The sequence below is a fragment of the Aythya marila genome (genome assembly GCF_965140915.1).
Source record: "Aythya marila genome assembly, chromosome: W".
NCBI classification, from domain to species: Eukaryota; Metazoa; Chordata; class Aves; order Anseriformes; family Anatidae; genus Aythya; species Aythya marila.
The window spans coordinates 17,295,783-17,315,865 of NC_139081.1; the positions used below are offsets into that span (position 1 = coordinate 17,295,783).

General features: G+C 44.6%; 1 protein-coding gene across 3 annotated transcripts in view; it reads left to right on the forward strand.

Moving 5' to 3' along the window:
• The window catches only part of LOC309889553 (E3 SUMO-protein ligase PIAS2-like), a 44,593-nt gene extending 25,992 nt beyond the window's left edge, over positions 1 to 18,601 (forward strand). The window contains exons 6-14 of one of the 3 annotated variants that reach the window (XM_082782405.1): positions 6,626 to 6,760; positions 9,083 to 9,188; positions 9,790 to 9,863; positions 10,724 to 10,884; positions 11,471 to 11,604; positions 12,053 to 12,224; positions 15,035 to 15,181; positions 16,965 to 17,025; positions 18,415 to 18,601. In XM_082782405.1, coding sequence (XP_082638531.1) covers positions 6,626 to 6,760; positions 9,083 to 9,188; positions 9,790 to 9,863; positions 10,724 to 10,884; positions 11,471 to 11,604; positions 12,053 to 12,224; positions 15,035 to 15,181; positions 16,965 to 17,025; positions 18,415 to 18,597 — 1,173 coding nt within the window. In that variant the 3' untranslated portion in view covers positions 18,598 to 18,601. Of the gene's footprint in view, positions 1 to 6,625; positions 6,761 to 9,082; positions 9,189 to 9,789; positions 9,864 to 10,723; positions 10,885 to 11,470; positions 11,605 to 12,052; positions 12,225 to 14,829; positions 14,909 to 15,034; positions 15,182 to 16,964; positions 17,026 to 18,414 lie in introns of those variants that run through there. The other 2 variants (XM_082782404.1, XR_014319255.1) reach the window with 2 other exon arrangements.
• The last annotated feature ends 1,482 nt before the right edge of the window (positions 18,602 to 20,083 follow it).

Sequence of the window (20,083 nt, forward strand, 5' to 3'; positions counted from 1 at the left end):
CTCTGGGATGGGGGAGAGAAATGGGAAAGTGAAGCCTGTGAGTTGAGATAAAGACAGTTTATTAAGACAGGAAAATAATAATAATTGTTATATCTGTTGTTCAGCATGATGTCAGATGGGATGGAATACCCCTTTGGCCAGTTTGGGTCAGCTGTCCTGGGTCTGTCCCCTCCCAGCTCTTGCTGCACCCCCAGCCTACCCATTGTCAGGACAAAGCAAGAAGTTGAAACATCTTTGGCTTGGTGTAAGCACTGCTCTGCAACAATTAAAACATCGGGGTGTTATCAGCGCACTTCTCATCCTAAGCCAAAACATAGCACCCTACCAGCTACTAGGAGGAAAATTAACTCTGTCCTAACAGAAACCAGGACATCTAGCCACCCCTTATTCCATACCATTTACGTCATGCTCAGGTTACACTCTTTCCTGTACATTCTAATTAATCGCCATTTCCATCTATGGTATATAGCAGTCATACTAGTGATGACATACAGTATTATATGGTAATTAACATGATACAATTCAACTCATGGGCTACTCTCACCCAGTATTAAATCCCCTTGAGGTACACGCCGGACCTCCCCATCCTTTTGCATTACCCACCATGTGCATCCAGGTCCCTGAGCAAAAGTAATTCCACGAATGGGTTTGCCTTTTCCCGAGGCAGGAGTAGCCCAGACTGTCTTCCCCAGCATATTTCTTACATGCACTGCAGGAACTTTATCCCCTTCTACAGTACGTAACAGGTTTGATTGGGCAGGTCCAGCTTGGTTGGCAGATCCCCTAGTATTGACTAACCAGGTGGCCTTTGCCAAATGCGTATCCCAATTTTTGAATGTCCCAGCGCCCATTGCTTTCAATGTAGTCTTTAACAGTCCATTGTATCGTTCAACTTTTCCGGAGGCTGGTGCATGATAGGGGATGTGATACACCCACTCAATACCATGCTCTTTGGCCCAAGTGTCTATAAGGTTGTTTCGGAAATGAGTCCCATTGTCTGACTCTATTCTTTCTGGGGCGCCATGTCGCCATAGGACTTGCTTTTCAAGGCCCAGGATAGTGTTCCGGGCGGTGGCATGGGGCACAGGATATGTTTCCAGCCATCCGGTGGTTGCTTCCACCGTTGTAAGTACGTGGCTCTTGCCATTGCGAGTTTGAGGGAGTGTGATGTAATCAATCTGCCAGGCCTCTCCATATTTATATTTCAGCCATCGTCCTCCATACCAAAGAGGCTTTGACCGTTTGGCTTGCTTGATTGCAGCACATGTTTCACAGTCATGAATAACCTGTGCTATAGCGTCCATGGTCAGGTCCACCCCTCGATCACGAGCCCATCTGTATGTTGCATCTCTACCTTGATGGCCTGAGGTGTCATGGGCCCATCAGGCTATAAATAATTCACCTTTATGCTGCCAATCCAGATCCACCTGAGCCACTTCAATCTTAGCAGCCTGATCCACCTGCTGGTTGTTCTGATGTTCTTCAGTAGCCCAGTTCTTGGGCACATGAGCATCTACGTGGCATACCTTTACAGCCAGGTTCTCTACAAGGGCAGCAGTATCTTGCCACAATGCAGCAGCCCAGATGGGTTTGCCCCTGCGCTGCCAGTTGTTTTGCTTCCATTGCTGTAATCGCCCCCACAGGGCATTTGCTACCATCCATGAATCCGTAGAGAGAGAACTGGCCACTTTTCTCCTTCAGCAATATCTAAAGCCAGCTGAATGACCTTCATTTCTGCAAACTGACTCGAGTCACCTTCTCCCGCAGCAGCTTCTGCAACTCGTGGTGTAGGACTCCATACAGCAGCCTTCCATCTCCGATGCTTTCCCACAATACGACACGACCCATCAGTGAACAGGGCATATTTCTTCTCATTCTCTGGTAACTGGTTGTACAGTGGGGCTTCTTCAGCACGGACCACCTCCTCCTCTGATGATATCCCAAAGTATTTGCCTTCTGGCCAGTCCATAATCACCTCCAAGATTCCTGGGCGACTGGGGTTTCCTATTCGAGCCCGCTGAGTAATCAGTGCAACCCACTTGCTCCAGGTAGCATCAGTTGCATGATGTGTAGAGGGGACCCTTCCTTTGAACATCCAGCCTAGTACCGGCAGTCGGGGTGCCAGGAAGAGCTGCGCTTCAGTACCGACCACCTCCGAAGCAGATCGAACTTCTTCATATGCTGCCAATATCTCTTTTTCGGTTGGAGTGTAGCAGGCCTCAGATCCTCTGTATCCCCGACTCCAAAACCCCAGGGGCCGACCTCGAGTTTCCCCAGGTTCTTTCTGCCAGAGGCTCCAGGTGGGGCCATTCTCCCCGGCTGCGGTGTAGAGCACATTCTTTACATCTGGTCCTGTTCGGACTGGCCTAAGGGCTACTGCATGAACTATTTCCTGCTTGATTTGTTCAAAGGCTTGTCGTTGCTCAGGGCCCCATTCAAACTCATTCTTCTTACGGGTTACTTGGTAGAGCGGGTTTACAATCAGACTGTAATTTGGAATGTGCGTTCTCCGAAACCCCGGGACGCCTAGGAAAGTTTGTGTTTCTTTTTTGCTAGTTGGTGGAGACATAGCTGTTATTTTGTTGATCACATCCATTGGGATTTGACAGCGTCCATCTTGCCATTTTATTCCTAAAAACTGGATCTCTCGTGCAGATCCTTTGACTTTTTTTCATTTTATGGCAAAACCTGCCTTCAGAAGGATTTGGACTATTTTCTTCCCTTTCTCGAAAACTTCCTCTGCTGTGTCACCCCACACAATGATGTCATCGATGTACTGCAGGTGTTCAGGAGCTTCCCCCTGCTCCAGCGCAGACTGGATCAGTCCATGGCAAATGGTAGGGCTGTGTTTCCACCCCTGGGGCAGCCGATTCCAGGTGTACTGGAGACCCCTCCAAGTGAAAGTAAACTGTGGCCTGCACTCTGCTGCTAGAGGGATGGAGAAAAAGTGCATTAGCGATATCAGTTGTGGTGTACCACTTGGCTGCCTTCGATTCCAGTTCGTACTGGAGTTCCAGCATGTCCGGCACTGCAGCACTCAGTGGTGGTGTGACTTCGTTCAGACCCCGATAGTCCACTGTTAGCCTCCACTCACCATTAGACTTTCGCACTGGCCATATGGGACTACTGAAAGGTGAATGAGTCTTGCTGAGCACTCCTTGGCTCTCCAGTTGACGAATTAGCTTATGGATGGGAATCGGGGAGTCTCGGTTGGTGCGATATTGCCGCCAGTGCACAGTTGTGGTAGCGATTGGCACTTGCTGTTCTTCGACCCTCAACAACCCCACAACAGAAGGGTCCTCCGAGAGACCGGGCAAGGTAGACAACTATTTAATGTCCTCTGTCTCTAAGGCAGCTATGCCAAAAGCCCACCGGAACCCTTTTGGGTCCTTGAAACATCCTCTTCTAAGGTGGTCTATGCCAAGGATGCACGGAGCATCCGGGCCAGTCACAATGTGGTGCTTTTCCCACTCATTCCCAGTCAGACTCACTTCAGCCTCTGATACAGTTAACTGCTGAGATCTCCCCGTCACTCCATAAATAGAGATGGGCTCTGGCCCTTTATAGCTTCATGGCATCAGAGTACATCGTGCACCTCCCTCTCTGGGATGGGGGAGAGAAACGGGAAAGTGAAGCCTGTTAGTTGAGATAAAGACAGTTTATTAAGACAGGAAAATAATAATAGCAATAATGATAATAACAATAATGATGATAATCGTACTACTACTAATAACGTGTACGAAACAAGTGATGCGCAATGCAATTGCTCACCACCCGCTGACCGATGCCCAACCTAACCCCGAGCAGCCGGCCCCCCTCCCCCGGCTAGCCACCCCTATATATTGTTTAGCATGACGTCAGATGGGATGGAATACCCCCTTTGGCTAGTTTGGGTCAGCTGTCCTGGGTCTGTCCCCTCCCAGCTCCTGCTGCACCCCCAGCCTGCCCACTGGCAGGACAGAGCGAGAAGCTGAGACGTCCTTGGCTTGGTGTAAGCACTGCTCTGCAACAATTGAAACATCAGCATGTTATCAGCACTCTTCTCATCCTAAGCCAAAACACAGCACCCTACCAGCTACTAGGAGGAAAATTAACTCTGTCCTAACTGAAAGCAGGACACATACTCAGGATTGACATTTCCCCCCCGAGAATACAAATTAGGCCTTTAGAAACGGATTTGGCTGTTTTGCTAGGCCCTCAATTAAAGACTTCATTTCCTTCTTAAAACTCCTAACCTCTCTGCTGGTAAGGGGGGAGTGGCACCGGCCCCGCATCGGCCCTGCCAGCCCACCCCCCCCACCCCCGCTCCTGCCACTCCACGCTTCCAGGCGCGACTTCTCCAGGGACAGCATCGATTGCAGTCCCTGTCTCCCCTCCTGGAGCAGCTGCCACTGCCTCCAGTGCAATATTAGGATTATAGGGAGCATAACTTGATTCCTCATCCAAAAAAGGCGTCTTATTGTTTACATATAAATTCAAAGCCTGAATTTTCATCAGACCCATATTTTGGCCAAAATTCTGAAGTTCCTTTTATTGGCTTTTTAGGCCAGACAATTATACAATTTCAAACCATTTTTTAATTATATATTTTTTAATCTTTTTCCCTAGTTTTTGGATTGCTTTTCCAAATTCTTATTCTCTCCAAACGACTATCCTTAGGCACAGTCCTGGGGTCTCCATCCCCACCCTGCTGACTCTTGGAACCCTTAATCCCCATCTCTTCCTGACGTGCTGCTGTGGACTTTACCACCCGGAGGGTACCACACGCCTTCACCTAGGATTAGGACAGAGGTGAGGTGTATCGCCAAGCACCTCACTTCACCATGCTCGGGGTACTGTACACCTAAGGGCCCAAACCCCCCGAGACTCTCTTTTGCTTCATCCCTCTCCAGCCGAGTGGACTTTGTTCATCCCCTTGCGGGACTACAGAACCTCGCGGATCGGGACTCCACGCTCGCTTTGCACTAAAAGTGCTTCTCATTCACGTTCCATACAAGAGTCTCCCCGAACCCAACCCGAGGCAAGATACGGTAAAATTTCCCTTACCTTAGTCCGTGCACAGCTTCCCGGTCCAGGTTATCAGCAGTAATCCCTGTGCCTGTTCCTGATCGGGGCTGGACTATGTCTCAGCTGTGTCTGTGGTATGTCAGTGCTGGCCTCCCTTCTCCCCAGAGCTTCGCAGATCCTGTCTTCAGATTAACGGTCTCGGTCTTTTGCCGGCCATACCAAGATGACCCACCACCCCCGATGGGACCGCTGAAATCAGTGGGGTGCACCTTCCTGTCTGTGGTGGCAAGAAAGCTTCAGCAGGCGACAAGATCCCGGACGAGCCCCCAAATTATGAGAAAAATCTCAACTAATTTTCTTCAGACAGGACCTTTTGTGAAGCTATTTTATTCACGATTGCAATGGTGGGCGTCCTGTCAATTAGGAGCACATTTTAGTAAACAAATCATAACCTTTTATTCCCTATTACCCGACACCTGATCACCTCCCCTGTTTCCTCATTGGCTGAGTACTACAGGTTCACAAGCTACTCGACGCTCCTCTATACCATATGTGTACAATTCTTCTTTTTTTCAACCCTTTAATTTCTCCTTTCTTATGTTTTGAGAACTTGTGATCTTTGTTTTACTGTTCTCACACTGCTCATCCTGTTTTTCTCAAGCTTCCACCTTATGTTGGAACAGTGAGGCCTTCTACTGTCCACTTATCTACTTACCATTTCTCCTTATTATGATTACACAACTACCTTTGAATACAGAAAATTAGTTCTCTACTGCAAAAACACAACTTAGTTTCTCACAGTGTTAACTCTTCATTAAAAAATGTATTTTTTCAGTGTATTGTTTCTGGAGAGTTTCTAGCGTAGAACAACAGTGTCTTGAACAGGATGAAATCTGGCAGTCAGTTCTTCTGTGCAAGATGCAGGTTCCAGTCTCTTATTGGCATCCTGATGCAAGATGAGATTGAGATGACCGGACTGCAGGATGTCTGCTTGATCTCCAGATTCCGGGTTCCTGTTACAGACTGGCTGCTTTCACAGTGACAGTTGCAGGATGAGATGAATAAGCTGCAGTTGGGCCACGTGCTTCGCATAGCACAAGTATCTTCTGCTTGAAGTGTGCTTGCCTAGAAGCAAAAGGGAGCTGGATGGCTTCTAATTCAGTTGGCAAGCATTATATGCCGTAAAACTACAGAAAGTGGTCCAGATTATTTGCACAGCTTTGAAGAATTTCTTAGTACCTAGTAGATTTTTTCTTCTGCTGACAGCAGCAAAGTCTTTTAGCTCTTAAATATACCTGGTATTCTATGCATAGCTCATCTTCAGGGCCCTCACTGGAGTGTACAAATAACAACCTGTTGCTTATGAAGCTAGGTGTAGCTAATGCAAAGCAGACATCAAGGGGTTGTCGATCTCTTGGGACAAGAATTGAATTTACTGTTTCTTAAATAAGATCAATGAACCATTCTTTAGACATGAAAGACTGAATTAACAGTTTGTGACTTGCTGCCTTTTAAACTAATTTGCTGTTGGTTTTAAACTAATAAATTGTTTAAGCAGGTTTCAGGGTACAGAGGGAAGACTTGGTAATGCTTTTTGTTTTGTCTCTTCTTCCCGTAGGGATATGCTCCACCACCAAAAAGTGGAATTGAACAGAAGCGACCTGGGCGTCCCTTGAATATAACATCTCTAGTTAGGTTATCATCAGCAGTGCCAAACCAGATTTCCATTTCCTGGGCATCTGAAATTGGAAAGGTAAGCTGTATGTTTTGTAGGATGTGGGCAGTAGTCTGAATAACCTTGTCTAGTGTTCCTTCTAACCCACTGCCGGCAAGGCATGCGGTGTTATAAAGTGGCTGTGTTTATTTTTGATGCCAGGAAACAAAGCTAGCTCTAGAAGTACAGTAGCTTACAGTAACACACAAAACTTGCATACAGGTTGCAAAGACTTCCATATAGAGTTCACATAGATGGAGAGTATGGCTTTCTTTGAGAACTTTTTTGGGCAAGTTTGCCATTAGGGGTTGCCTGAAATATGTCAGAAATAGTCTTTTTGTGGTGTAAACACAGAACAGTTCAGACATAAAAGGGGAAGCTACTTTGTGGCCTAATGGTGTAATCATATAAACATGAGGTTATGTAGCCATGTCGTAAAGTTTTTTTCTCATTTTTTTGTGGCAATCTATTGGAGGAAGGCTTTTTAAAGTGACCAGATGTGCTAAGGCCCTGTGAGTGGGAGAGGAGACATGCATTTGCTCTTGATGTTTTTGTATTTTCTAACCAAATGATACCAAATAGTTCTACAAAAGGAATTTTTATTTTGTAGGGAGAACTAGTTCATGGATATTTCCATCTTTTCTTTTGAGATTCCTTATTTTTACATGAAAATGTCTTTTCTCCATTAAAACTGCACTTGTAAATAAAGTAAAACAGGTGGAATTTCCAGCTTGGAAAGCTCCTTGGTGGCAAGTTCCTGGAAAGTGTACAGGGAAGGTGTCAGGCTGCTAGTGCCAACTGCTGCAGAGTGATACATCTTGGTGATGCTGTGCTTGGGCCATAGTGGTGTGCGTCTGTAAGGGTATCTAAGCCACGTGCCCATTGTTAAAAAGGAAGAGTATTCCTGGAAGTTGGGGTAACTTGAGGGGGAGCTGACTTGAGTGCAGATATAGGGAGTATTGGAGACCTGGGGGGGGGGGGAGAGAGAGAAAAGCATCTTCATAATGCAGTTCTTCATGGAGAGCTGCGCTGAGGGGGGGGAAAGTGTGCTGGGTTTCAGTGGCAGGAGATGAAGCAGGTGGTGACAGGTGTGATACCTTTTGCTCTCCGGTCCCTGTAGGTAAATTTCTGGTTTTGAGGAAATGAGAAGTTATTGGTTTAAAAGGAATTGGCCCTTCAAATGGCCAGGTGACTGCTTAGGCCTTAGCTTTTCTAAGTAGAAGAACTTGCATAGCAGGCCTTTGCTATTCATCTTCTAAACGACACTCCATGCTGTCCCCAAGGGTGATACAGTAGGGCTTATACAGTAAGTATACAGTAGGCTGATACAGTAAGGGCTTATTAGCATCTACTTCTCTGATAGAAGAGGGCTTCTGAGGAGAGGAGGTATTTATCCCAGTCATCCTAGAGAGCTTATCAGGCTAGAGTCTGTAATATTAATCCTGTAGGCAATAAACAGTACAAAGCAGTCCATCTTTGCGAGGATAGGGAAAGCAAGACATTTGTCTTAGTGGCTTCCTGTGCATTTTGATAACTTTATCTGTTCATCTAGGTAAGAGCTGTCTCTGGTATTGCTGGTAAAGGAGGAGCAGGGTGGTAGATATTCTTAAAATTCCTGTGCAGTGTCTGGTTGTGTAAGAGCTACAAGAAGGTGGCCGGCAGGGAGTGGAAATGAGGGATTGCAGGTTGTGAGTGTTATGCAGATGAAACCATTATTATTCTGCAGTGGTGAGACTTGCAGATTCTTCTCCTCACTTGTGACCTTGGAGAGGAAATCCTGAACAAAGGAAGCTGGCAAGTGGCATGAATTAGGAAACAGCAGTAAATGCTAGGGAATATGGCCAGCCTGAGAGGAGCGGGTATGATATAATGAGGCTTGGCTTAAAAGCAGCAAGCTCAAGGTACAAAGAAGTTGATGCTGTTGTGTGCCATTTGGAGGTGGTGTTTGCTCCCAAAACAGCATCAATCATTTCTTTATAGCAAGTTTGTCTTTGAGCTCTGCTTTAAGATAGTGTCAGTGGAAAAAGGGAAATGTGTAGGAGACAAACACAAGAAGCTCTTACAGACTGCATGTTTTAAGAAAATGTATTGCCAGTCTAAGTCATCTTTTCAAGAAAAAGCCCAGATTGTCTCTTGGTTGTGGAGAATATTTTTTTGTAGTCAAGTCACAACTGGAGTGAGATAAATTGACTTGGATAGCAGAAGAATTCTGGCAGACTGCTGACTTTCATAGTAATGAAGTCATCTGTCAGTACTTCACAAAGTATTTCCATAACTACCAAACAAAAATTCAGTAACTTTTTGCTGTAGTGGAAGTACAGTGTTAAATCAATACTTCATCTTTAATTACTCTTTTTGTAGAATTACTCCATGTCTGTGTATCTTGTTCGTCAGCTCACTTCAGCTATGCTTTTGCAGAGGTTAAAAATGAAAGGTATCAGAAACCCCGATCATTCCAGAGCACTAAGTAAGTCAAATTTAACTTCCTGTTTTTCCTTACTGAGGGTGGTTGGCAGCTCTTTAAAACTAGAACTGGTAGTACCCAGGAGATTTGCAGCATTTTGAAAAGAAAGTCCATGTCCAGAGTATCAAAGGTTCTTTTTGCTGTTGCTGAGGTATCGTGCGTTGCTTCAGTGTAGGTCCCTAGCTAGGAGGGAGGAGTACTTAGCGATTTCATCTGAAATGTTCTCAAGAGAATTCTGAGAGCACTGCTTAGTGTAGTGGGCAGTGAGGTGCAGATAGATGGCCTAAATATGTGTTTTGTTCACCTGTATGTGCTGCTAATTGTCTTGTCTTTACACCTCACTCCCTGATGTGATGTGATGTCTCCTTGCACGTTGGGTAGAGTTTGCTCTACTAAACATTGTGGCCAGAACTGCATCTGCTGCACATCAAAACAGTCTCACGATGCCTGTGAAGCTATTCTTATATGGTATTTGCTCTGAACTAGCTTCCTTAAATGCTCAGGGCTTCTTAGATAGCTGGAAACAAAGTATATGTACTAGAGAATCAAGATTAGCATTTTAAGTAGTTGTGCCCATCTCTAACTTCTTAATTTATTTTGGTAGTTAAAGAAAAACTAACGGCAGATCCTGATAGTGAGATTGCCACAACCAGTCTGCGGGTTTCTCTGATGTGTCCTGTAAGTAAGGCTGGAAATTACCATATACAGATTTGTGTTTTCATCTTTAGTGCAGAGTTGGTCTGCTTTTAAAACACCCTGCTTCAGAAACTTAACTGGCTTTTGTTATACTGATTCATTAATGCAAATGAGGAGGAGAACCAACTATGGTTTAGACCTGTGAATACTTAAGCTGTAATGCAGTCAGAGTCAAGTTGCTACTTGTGTGTATATTGAGGCCTTTAAAAGTAAAAGGAGCGATTTTGTGCATGGAGGCATTGAGCCTACCTGGGAAGGGTGATAGAATAATTAAAGGGCACAGTGAGAAACAGAACTTCAGACCTCCTGGTCCCGGTGATATTGCTTTTACTGCCAGCTACTATAAAGGAAACAAACAGATCACCTAGTAACAAGGTGGTGCTGCCTTGGGTTTTCTCTTTCCAGGTAGAAACTGACCTTGTGTTTGTGACTGGTCTGTTTAAGTCTTATGCTGAAATGGGTATAATGCCATTCTCAGTCTAACATAACTATAGTTCACAAAATAATCAAACCTTGAGGTATTTGGCAAAAAATGACAAAAGGGGGTGCTTCAGTAGGTCTTCCTATTAAAAATAAAATCCTAGAAATAATGTTGATGCAGGTCCACTTGAAATGTTTCTGACAGTTCTTAACTTAGTCATAAGACTTTGAGGACTGCTGTATTGTTCACTCAGGTACTTTGTATGTGCTTTGGAGTGGATTTGCATGCAGTGACCTAGTGTTGGGCACTCTATAATGAGAAGTGACTGTTACCTTGCTGGTTGCATCTGATTTCATTGTTAGCTATCCAGGTCTACTTTGCTTTCTTTTCTTCTGACATTCTTTAAATGCACCTCCTGCAGCTGGGAAAAATGAGACTGACAATCCCATGCCGGGCTGTTACTTGCACACACCTGCAATGTTTTGATGCTGCTCTTTATCTTCAAATGAATGAGAAGAAGCCTACCTGGATCTGTCCTGTCTGTGACAAGAAGGCAGCTTATGAGAGCCTAATACTAGATGGGTAAGAGACTGGGCTTGCAGAGTACAAAATTACTTCAAATTTTTCATGTTGTACTAATTGTTTTTGTGACCTGAGGTTTAGCCATTTCTATTCTTGTTCTCAGAAGTACATTAGACTGTGAGGAACCATTAGAATCCTTTTGTTTCTATTCCCATGTAACAAACTGTAAGAAATCATCTTGTAACTGCATCATCAAACTCCTGAGCCTCAGCATATCCTCTCTGGAGAAAATCAAATGTGACACCTACAGATGTCTCTCTTTTACATGAACTATCCGTGAGGCTATTAACTCTTAAAATTTAGCTTATAAACTGTGTAAAACTTGATTGAAAGGGTGATTGCTTCTACTGCTGTATGGGAATCTCTAAACTGCGATAATGTTGGAGTAGGACATGGGTAGGTTGGGATCATTCTTTGATTTTGATGTATGGATGTCTGCAAAGGCTGTAACTACAGGTCTTCAGGGAAGACAAATTAGGGGGAGAGTATGTACTGTAGGTCAGTGTTGATTGTAATCAACTTCTTAACTGTCTCATTTTTGCTTAGGAAAAGCCTGGAATCAAAATCACTTAACTTTATTTTTCAGGCTCTTTATGGAAATCCTTAATGAATGTTCAGACGTGGATGAGATTAAATTCCAAGAAGATGGTTCCTGGTGCCCCATGAGGCCTAAAAAAGATGCTGTGAAAGTTTCAAGTCCACAGTGCACCAAAATAGAAAGTGAGTATGTCTTGGATATTGGTTGCAAACAACCAGAAAAGCTTGATGCCTTGAGACTTAATTGTAGCTGGGATAATGGGTATGGATGTTGATGTTTTTTGTGGGATGTGTGCGAAGTAACTTATTTAAACTAAAAAGAAAGGATTGTATCTCTAAAAATGTGCATTTGTGGGTTTTGTCTCTATTCTTTATAATAGCACTTTAAAAAAGTTGCTCTTGTTGTAGGTCCTTAAACTTAAGTGAAGATTAAAGCTTGTGCTCAATAATTCTCACACAGAATATTACTACTAATATTACTAATAAAACTGTTCCTGGGCCATGATGGCCTCTGCAGTGGTCAGGAAGATGAGCTAAAACAGTATTTTGAGATGCTGGTTCTGCTGTAAATTGAAACTGCTGATGTCAATGGCCTTTTTTAAAAAAAGTGGTATATTATTTTCTGGTTTAGGTTCCAGTGTTGTTAGCAAACCATGTTCTGTGACAGTGGCCAACGAGGTAAACAAGAAGAAAGTTGATGTGATTGACTTGACAATTGAAAGCTCTTCTGACGAAGATGATGATCCTCCTGCCAAAAGGAAGTGTATATTTATGTCTGAAGCACAAGGAAGCCCAACCAAAGGGTTTGTCAATTTTAAAGTTAGTTATTTTGTAATGTCTCGGATAAACTGACGTGTAGACATATGGGATCTCTTTGGGATGCAGGTCTACTTCCCCTTCTTTACAGGGGGGATTTCGGGCCCTTGCTTTGCCAGGGGAGGCCCGGGACAGCAGTGTGACCAGGCAGCACCTGCCAGCTCTTGTGAGAGAGACTGACAGGGAGTGGGCGTTGCCAGGGCAACAGCCCCATGCCCTCTGCCTAGAAACTGCCTCTGGGAGGGCAGTGAGCATCACTGCCCACTGCAAGCAGGGAGGGGCAACCAGTGTGTGAGAACCACCCACAGTGCGCTGCAGCGGTGGGTGTGAGAGCTCATGTGGTGGGGCACAGGGATTCTGTCCCTTCTCCCTTTTGAGTTCATCCTATCTACTGGCAGTCTCTGTGACCACAGTTTTTACCATGGTCTCAACCAGGCAGAGAGCTTGCCCCAAAAAGACTGTGCTGACCCAAATGGAGGGGCTGTCCAGAGCTGTCTGGACACATACAGGTCTCTGGCTGCAGGGAGTGCCAGAGCCTGCTGCTGATGGGGGAGGGTGGCAGGTATTCCACCTGTGTGAGGTGTGAGCAGGTGGAAGATCTGGTCAGCATGATGGCAGAGATGAAAGAGCAGGTTGAGAGACTGAGGGCGATCAGGGACTCTGAGCAGGAGATCAACTGGTAGAGTAGCTCCCTGGTGTGCCAGAGGGAGAGGTGCCAGGGATATACCTCACAATTGGTGCTTGACCACCTGCCCTGCTCCTGTTGGACAGAGGAGGGGGACCTGAGGGATGGAGAGGGTCCCTGCTCAGCATCGTGGGTGAACCCCCCCACTTCCCTCGCGTCCCCAGGTCCCCCTAAGCAATAGGTTTGTAGCATTGAACACTGAAGGGGGAGGTAAGTGGGGAGGTGTGGGAAGGTTCCCCAAAGAGGTTACTAAGGACAAGGCAGTAGACTCCATGCATTCAGGCTGCCTCTGCCAGGAAAGAAAGAAGGGTGGTTGTGGTAGGTGACTCCCTTCGCAGAGGAACGGAGGGTCCCATTTACAGACCAGACCCGGACCTGAGCCATAGGGAAGTGTGCTGCCTACCTGGGGCCCGGGTCAGGGACATAACTAGAAAACTCCCAGAGCTGGTTCACCCCACTGATTATTACCTATTACTCATAGTTCAAGCGGACAGTGATTAAATCACTCAGAGAAGCCAGTGAACTATGAAGAGAGATTTCAGGGGTTTAGGGTGAATAGTTCAAGGAGTGGGAGCGCAAGTCATGTTTTGTTCTATTTCTTCTGGGGAGGTGGAGGACATGGAGAGGGCTAGGAAAACACAGGTAATGAATAATTGGCTGAGAGGCTGGTGTTGAGACAGGAACTTTGGGTTCTTTGACAATGGGGCAGTTTACTTGACCCCTGGCTTGTTGTCAATGAATGGAACTCACCTGTCTCAAAAGGGGAAATGAATCCTAGTGCAGGAGCTAGCAGGACTTGTGGAGAGAGCTTTAAACTAACTGTGACAGGGGAAGGGGGTAAAAACAGGGCTCACCAGAGAAGTGCATAGGGGAACAATGCTGAAGCTGGTAATGAGGCAGATGTCTCATCTGAAGTGCATCTATACCAATGCATGCATCACGGACAACAAACAGGAGGAGCTAGAAGTGATTGTGTGAGAGGCTAACTTTGACCTAGTTGCAATAACTGAAACATGGTGGGATCACTCCTACGACTGGAGTACTGTGATGGATGGCTACAAGCTCTTCAGAAGGGATAGACAAGGTAGGAAGGGTGGTGGTGTGGCTCTTTAATATAAAGTGTTTTGATGTTGAAGAGCTTGCGGTTGGGAATGATAAAGTTGAGTGTCTATGGATAAGAATCAGGGGGAAAGCCTGTAGGGGTGACATCTTGGTGGGGGTCTGTTATAAACCACCTAATCAGGATGAAGAGATGGATGAGACATTCTATGAGCAGCTTGCAATAGTTACATGATCGCCAGCACTCATTCTCATGGGAGGCTTCAACTTCCCTGATATAAGCTGGAAGTATAACACTGCGCAGAGGAAGCAGTCCAGAAGGTTTCTAGAGTGTGTGGAAGATAGCTTCCTGACACAGCTGGCTCAAGAGCCTACCAGGGGAGGTGCACTGCTCTGCAACAATTAAAACATCAGGGTGTTATCAGCACTCTTCTCATCCTAAGCCAAACATAGCATTCTACCAGCTACTAGGAAGAAAATTAACTCTGTCCTAACTGAAACCATGACAGTGGGAATAGAGAAAGACTTTAACTGGCTGCATGTTCCTAGGGAGCTGAGCTTAGCTTGGGTTCAGCTGTGAGCAAAGATGGGTTTGATGCTTAACTCTTGTGTTGGTATTCTGTGCTCCAGGGGTTGAATAATGTCAGTTGCATCCTTGGCAAGACAGGTTATCCCTGAGGAACAGTGATGTGGAGAAACTTAGTGCCCTTCTCCTGGCTCAGACTACATGTGCATCCCTCCCAGGGTGCTCTGCAGATACAGAGAGCCACTTCTGATCCCAAACGGACTGTTGTCAATGACTCCAGCACTGTATTTTGTTTTAATACCAACTTGCTCTTATGTCACAGATGCTGTTGAGAGCCAAGATGTGATCATGTTATTATGAAGACTGTTATGAAAGAGGAAATTAGAGTGGAGTACTGTGTAGTGAGTAGCCACACTGTAGTTGTGCTGGAACACAGTGACTGTGTGAAGGAGTGCACAGCTGTGCATAAATTCTCTTCTGTAACTAATGGCCAGGCTGTTTGTAACATCCCATGCTGTTTAAAACAGGGTTCTCATGTATCAGCCATCTACTGTCAGACTGCCCAGCGTGACAACGGTTGATACTGCTGCTATTCCTCCTTCGTTAACAGACTACTCAGTGCCATTCCATCACCCACCAATATCTAGTATTTCCTCGGACTTGCCAGGTAGGTGGTGGCTATTTTTCACGTGCATTCTGACAGCCTTATTAAATCTCTGGGGTGGGTAAAAAAAAGAAATGGAGATCAGTTTTTTTAAATGGGACAAGACTGTATGTAGTATTGCACTGATGTGATGTCTAGACAAGTTTAGTACAAGCTGTCTTCCCAGTGTGAAACTATGCTTCAACAGTGATGTGAAAAACCTTGCTTCTGAGGTACACCCTGACACTGGCGCTCTGAAATGGCAGCCAGAAACACTTCTTGCTGTATTCAGTTAGACTTTATGTAAACGTCCAATTGTTATGTGTGGTAGATGCGAGGGAGAGTAGCTGCTTATTTAAATTCTAGAAATATAATGGCACTGACTCATCCCAGCCCTTAATGTAGAGATTTCTGCTAGCTGATTCTAGTGGTGCTCTGTCTAGACTGTATGAAAAAGGTTAAGGTGAGCTACAATATGTAAGCTGACCTCTATTGACTTTCTTTACCTAGACATACCCTAAATGCCTATGATGTATTCTTCAACACTGCTGCTAAATATCAGACAAAAGGTGGGGATAATGATTGTTTTCTATCCTGGCTCCTTGAAAAGAATTGTGTAGGGGGACTCTGGGGGTTCTCTTTGCTGGCCGTAGTGAACACAGAGCCCAGGAAACAGTGACTTGTGACAAGAGGTGTCACATGGGCCTCCTGTACTTCCCTCACCCACTCTGTTGCCTGTCTTCATTTTTCCCCTGCAACATCTCTGGGGTTTTTCCTCTTTTTTCAGTACCAGTTTGGCAAGGGGATGGATATCCTTCCCCTTGTTTCTCTGTTGCCTTACTGCTCCCTCCCTCCACTTCTCCCTTGGTAAGAAATCCATAGTATTTCCAAATTGGATAGGAGACTAATCTGAGAGAACAGAAGCTTAGAACTGTTTTGTTTATCTTGTACATCTCTATCATTTGAAGTTTGAGAGTATTCATGACCAAAAGCTGTGAATTCTATAAAAGCAGCTGGGCTTAAATCTCCTTCAAAACTTTTCTGTGACTTTCTGTGATGGAGGAAAGGAGAGATGCTGCTGGCCAGAACAGACCTGGAGGGTAATGAGAGAGGGAGGGAGGAAGCTTACCATTTCTTTCTGTTGACATAGCGAACACAAGGCCAAGATTTCAAAACAAAAAAAAGTCTGTGATTTTTCATTGGTTTCATATTTTTAAACATCTTGCCTTAAATACTTATACACTAATGGTGTATAAGATGGACACTAGTTCTCGCTGCTCGTAGAGGATATACCTTGAACTACTTGTAGTTTCCTCTTCATTCCTTTTATCTGTCTAGACACAAAGCGGGGATGATATTAGAAAAGTTTCCTTATTGGCTGCCCATGGGTGGAGGAAGAGACCTGCTGCTTGTTTTTGGACTTGTGCATGTTGTGACTTTACTTCATTCCAGCATCTTTAATGTGATGACACTCTTCATGTCCCAGTTTGGCCAAGTCAGGTACAATATGCAGTGAAACTTGCATTATGAACCAACAGCTCCAACTGGCAACCTCCATCTAAGCAACCACGTTGAACCACCCTGCAATATCGAGTGAATGCATTGCAATATCCAGTGAATACATTGTCATTCTCATTCTTAAAAAGAGACACTTGTACTAGAAAACATGTTTTGCTGCTGCCTGAAGTAATTAAGAGTTGGTGTTACAGTGATATACTTCATTTAGAAACTGTATAGCAATTGCAAAATCTGTTCTACAAAAACAACAAAGTTCCTTAAACTTCTTCTTTATGAAGAGAATAAAGATGCATCAGTTTATTATCCTTCTTCTTTCTAGGTCTGGATTTTCTTTCAATAATCCCAGTTGATTCACAGGTATGTTTTTGAACTGCTGTGGGCTTAACTTCTAAGCCTGTTTTTTTGACATACTGATCAAGTAACTGTCAGGATGTTGTCATCCATATTGTGCTTGCGATCCACTTGCTTAGACCTAACCACAGACCAGGAAAATGCATTTGCCCAACAAGAGGTGGTAAAAAGAAAAGAGGCATTAAGGAAGGATTCAGTTTGACTTCACTGTGATAAATTCAAGCACAGGAAACTACTGATAGTTTATCTTTGCCTTACAGAAGCAGATACTTGCACACATGCTGCTGCCATGAATACAACCATGCATTCATGCTCTTAGTTCACACTGTATCTGCAGGCCAGATTGACTTTTGTAAACATACTTCACTGCTGTTTCTGTTGGTTTTAATATTAGTTGTGGATTGAGTTCTAATGATGGGATCTTCATTAGTTTGGGCACGTTACTGAACGCTTTCACAAGTCCCTCAGTGTGATTACTTGATGCCTCACTTATAATCCAAAGCCAATGGAGTTTATGGAAATTTTGTAGGTCAAAAGTAACCAGTTAGTGCTTTTCCTTCCATGGAAACAAACTTTACACAATTAAGAATGTAAGAATCTAGTTACAGTAAGTATCACAGATGGACTACAGCCTTCAAGGGGGGAATGCTGTCTCCTTAACTAAGATAGTATTCAACCTGGGGCCTTGTAAGAGCAGAGCTGAGGGAGAGAATCACCTCCCTTGATCTGCTGGCCACCTCGAGTTGTAGCCTGGGATATAATTGGCTTTCTGGGCTGCAAGTACACTGCTAGCTCGTATCTAGCTATTCATTCACCAGCACTCCCAAGTCCTTCTCAGCAGGGCTGCTCTCAACCTATTCATCCCCTAGTCTGTGCTGATATTGGGGATCACCCTGACCCATGTGCAGGACCTTGGTCTGCTCCTTAAGCCTGTCAAGGTACCTCTGGATGGCATCCCATCTTTCTAGTGCATCAAATGCACCTTTGAGCTTGGTGTTACCTGTGATTTGCTGAAGGTGCACTCCATCCCACTATGTCATTAATGAAGATACTAAATAGTACTGGTTCAAGTATGGTCTCTTAGGGGATGCTATTCATTACAGGTTTCCAGTTGGATGCTATGGTGGATGCTATAGTGTTTCCTAATGTGCCAGTAAATGCTCAAGCTAGCCTGTTCACAGGAGATATAACAGGGAGGAAGAGGAAGGAAGGGTTTGTGCTACCACCCCTGTTTGCTTACTTACTGTTTTGCAGAGCTCTGGTCTTGCTGTGCATGTGTTAATGAAGTTCTGCTAGTAACCCGTTTTGTGCTTGTTGTAGGGAAGATGTATCTTCAAAGCATACATTTCCCTTGTGCAGTTAGTCTCTTCATTCTTCATTGTTTGTTTCAAACAGTACTGTCCTCCTATGTTTTTGGATAGTCTCACCTCAACCTTAACAAGCAGCTCTCCTGGCAGCATCATCACATCAACCAGTCACCACGAAAGCAGCATGCACGTTAGCTCCTCCAGCAGGAGCAAGACAGGAGTTATAACCAGCAGTGGAGGCAGTGCTCCTGACATCATCTCACTGGACTGAAACAAGAGGCAGCCTTGGAACTCCAGGAGAAATTGCACAGAGCTGCTTGTTGTATCTCTGGAACTTCAGCATCTCAGAAGTTACACTGATATTTATTGAAAGGATTTGCCTTCTGGAAATGGAGTAAACTCATCTACACTAGGAACAGAAGTGATAGACTTTTTTTTTCTTGCTTGTTAAATATCTGGTAGAGAAAAGGCCCCTTCAAAACATACTTTTATGCTTCTGGCTTGTTCTGGGGAAACTGACTTTTTGTTGTTAGATAGAGTCCACAAATGGGTTTTAATTTTGTTGTAAAACACAGCAATAATGTAAAAAACTTTTTTAAATTAAAAAAGGCACTTAACCACTCCAGAACAACAACCTGGACAATGATGCAGAAGTGTATGCATCGGTGAATTTTTAATATTTTCACTGGGGCCTGTAATAAACTTCATTTAAGAAAATGAAGCTTTGTGAAATAGCCATGACTTGTTGTGGTGGTTTTACCGTGCTGGGCAGCTAAACCCCACAACCGCTCTCTCACTCCCCCTCCTTTAGATGAGGAGGGGGAGAAGTAAAGCAAAGAACAACTCACGGGTTGAGATAAGGATAATTTAATTAAAGGGTGTCCTGGTTTCAGTTAGAACAGAATTAATTTTCTTCCACCTATCCATCTATCCACCCCTTATTCCATACCATTTATGTCATGCTCAGGTTACACTCTTTTCCATACATTCTAATTAGTCACCTATAGTAGTCATGGTAGTGGTAACATACAGTATTATATAGCAATTAACATGGTACAATTCAGTTCATGGGCTATTCTCACCCAGTATTAAATCTCCTTGAGGTACACACCGGACCTCTCCGTTCTTTTGCATCACCCACCAAGTGTATCCAGGTCCCTGAGCGAAAACAATTCCACGAATGGGTTTGCCTTTTCCTGAGGCAGGAGTAGCCCAGACTGTTTTACCCAGCATATTTCTTACATGCACTACAGGAACTTTATCCCCTTCTACAGTACGTAACAGGTTTGATTGGGCAGGTCCAGCTCGGTTGGCAGATCCCCTAGTATTGACTAGCCAGGTGGCCTTTGCCAAATGCGTATCCCAGTTTTTGAATGTCCCAGCGCCCATTGCTTTCAATGTAGTCTTTAACAGTCCGTTGTATCGTTCAACTTTTCCGGAGGCTGGTGCATGATGAGGATGTGATACACCCACTCAATACCATGTTCTTTGGCCCAAGTGTCTATAAGGTTGTTTCGGAAATGAGTCCCATTGTCTGACTCTATTCTTTCTGGGGTACCATGTCGCCATAGGACTTGCTTTTCAAGGCCCAGGATAGTGTTCCGGGCGGTGGCATGAGGCACAGGATATGTTTCCAGCCATCCGGTGGTTGCTTCCACCGTTGTAAGTACGTGGCGCTTGCCATTGCGAGTTTGAGGGAGTGTGATGTAATCAATCTGCCAGGCCTCTCCATATTTATATTTCAGCCATCGTCCTCC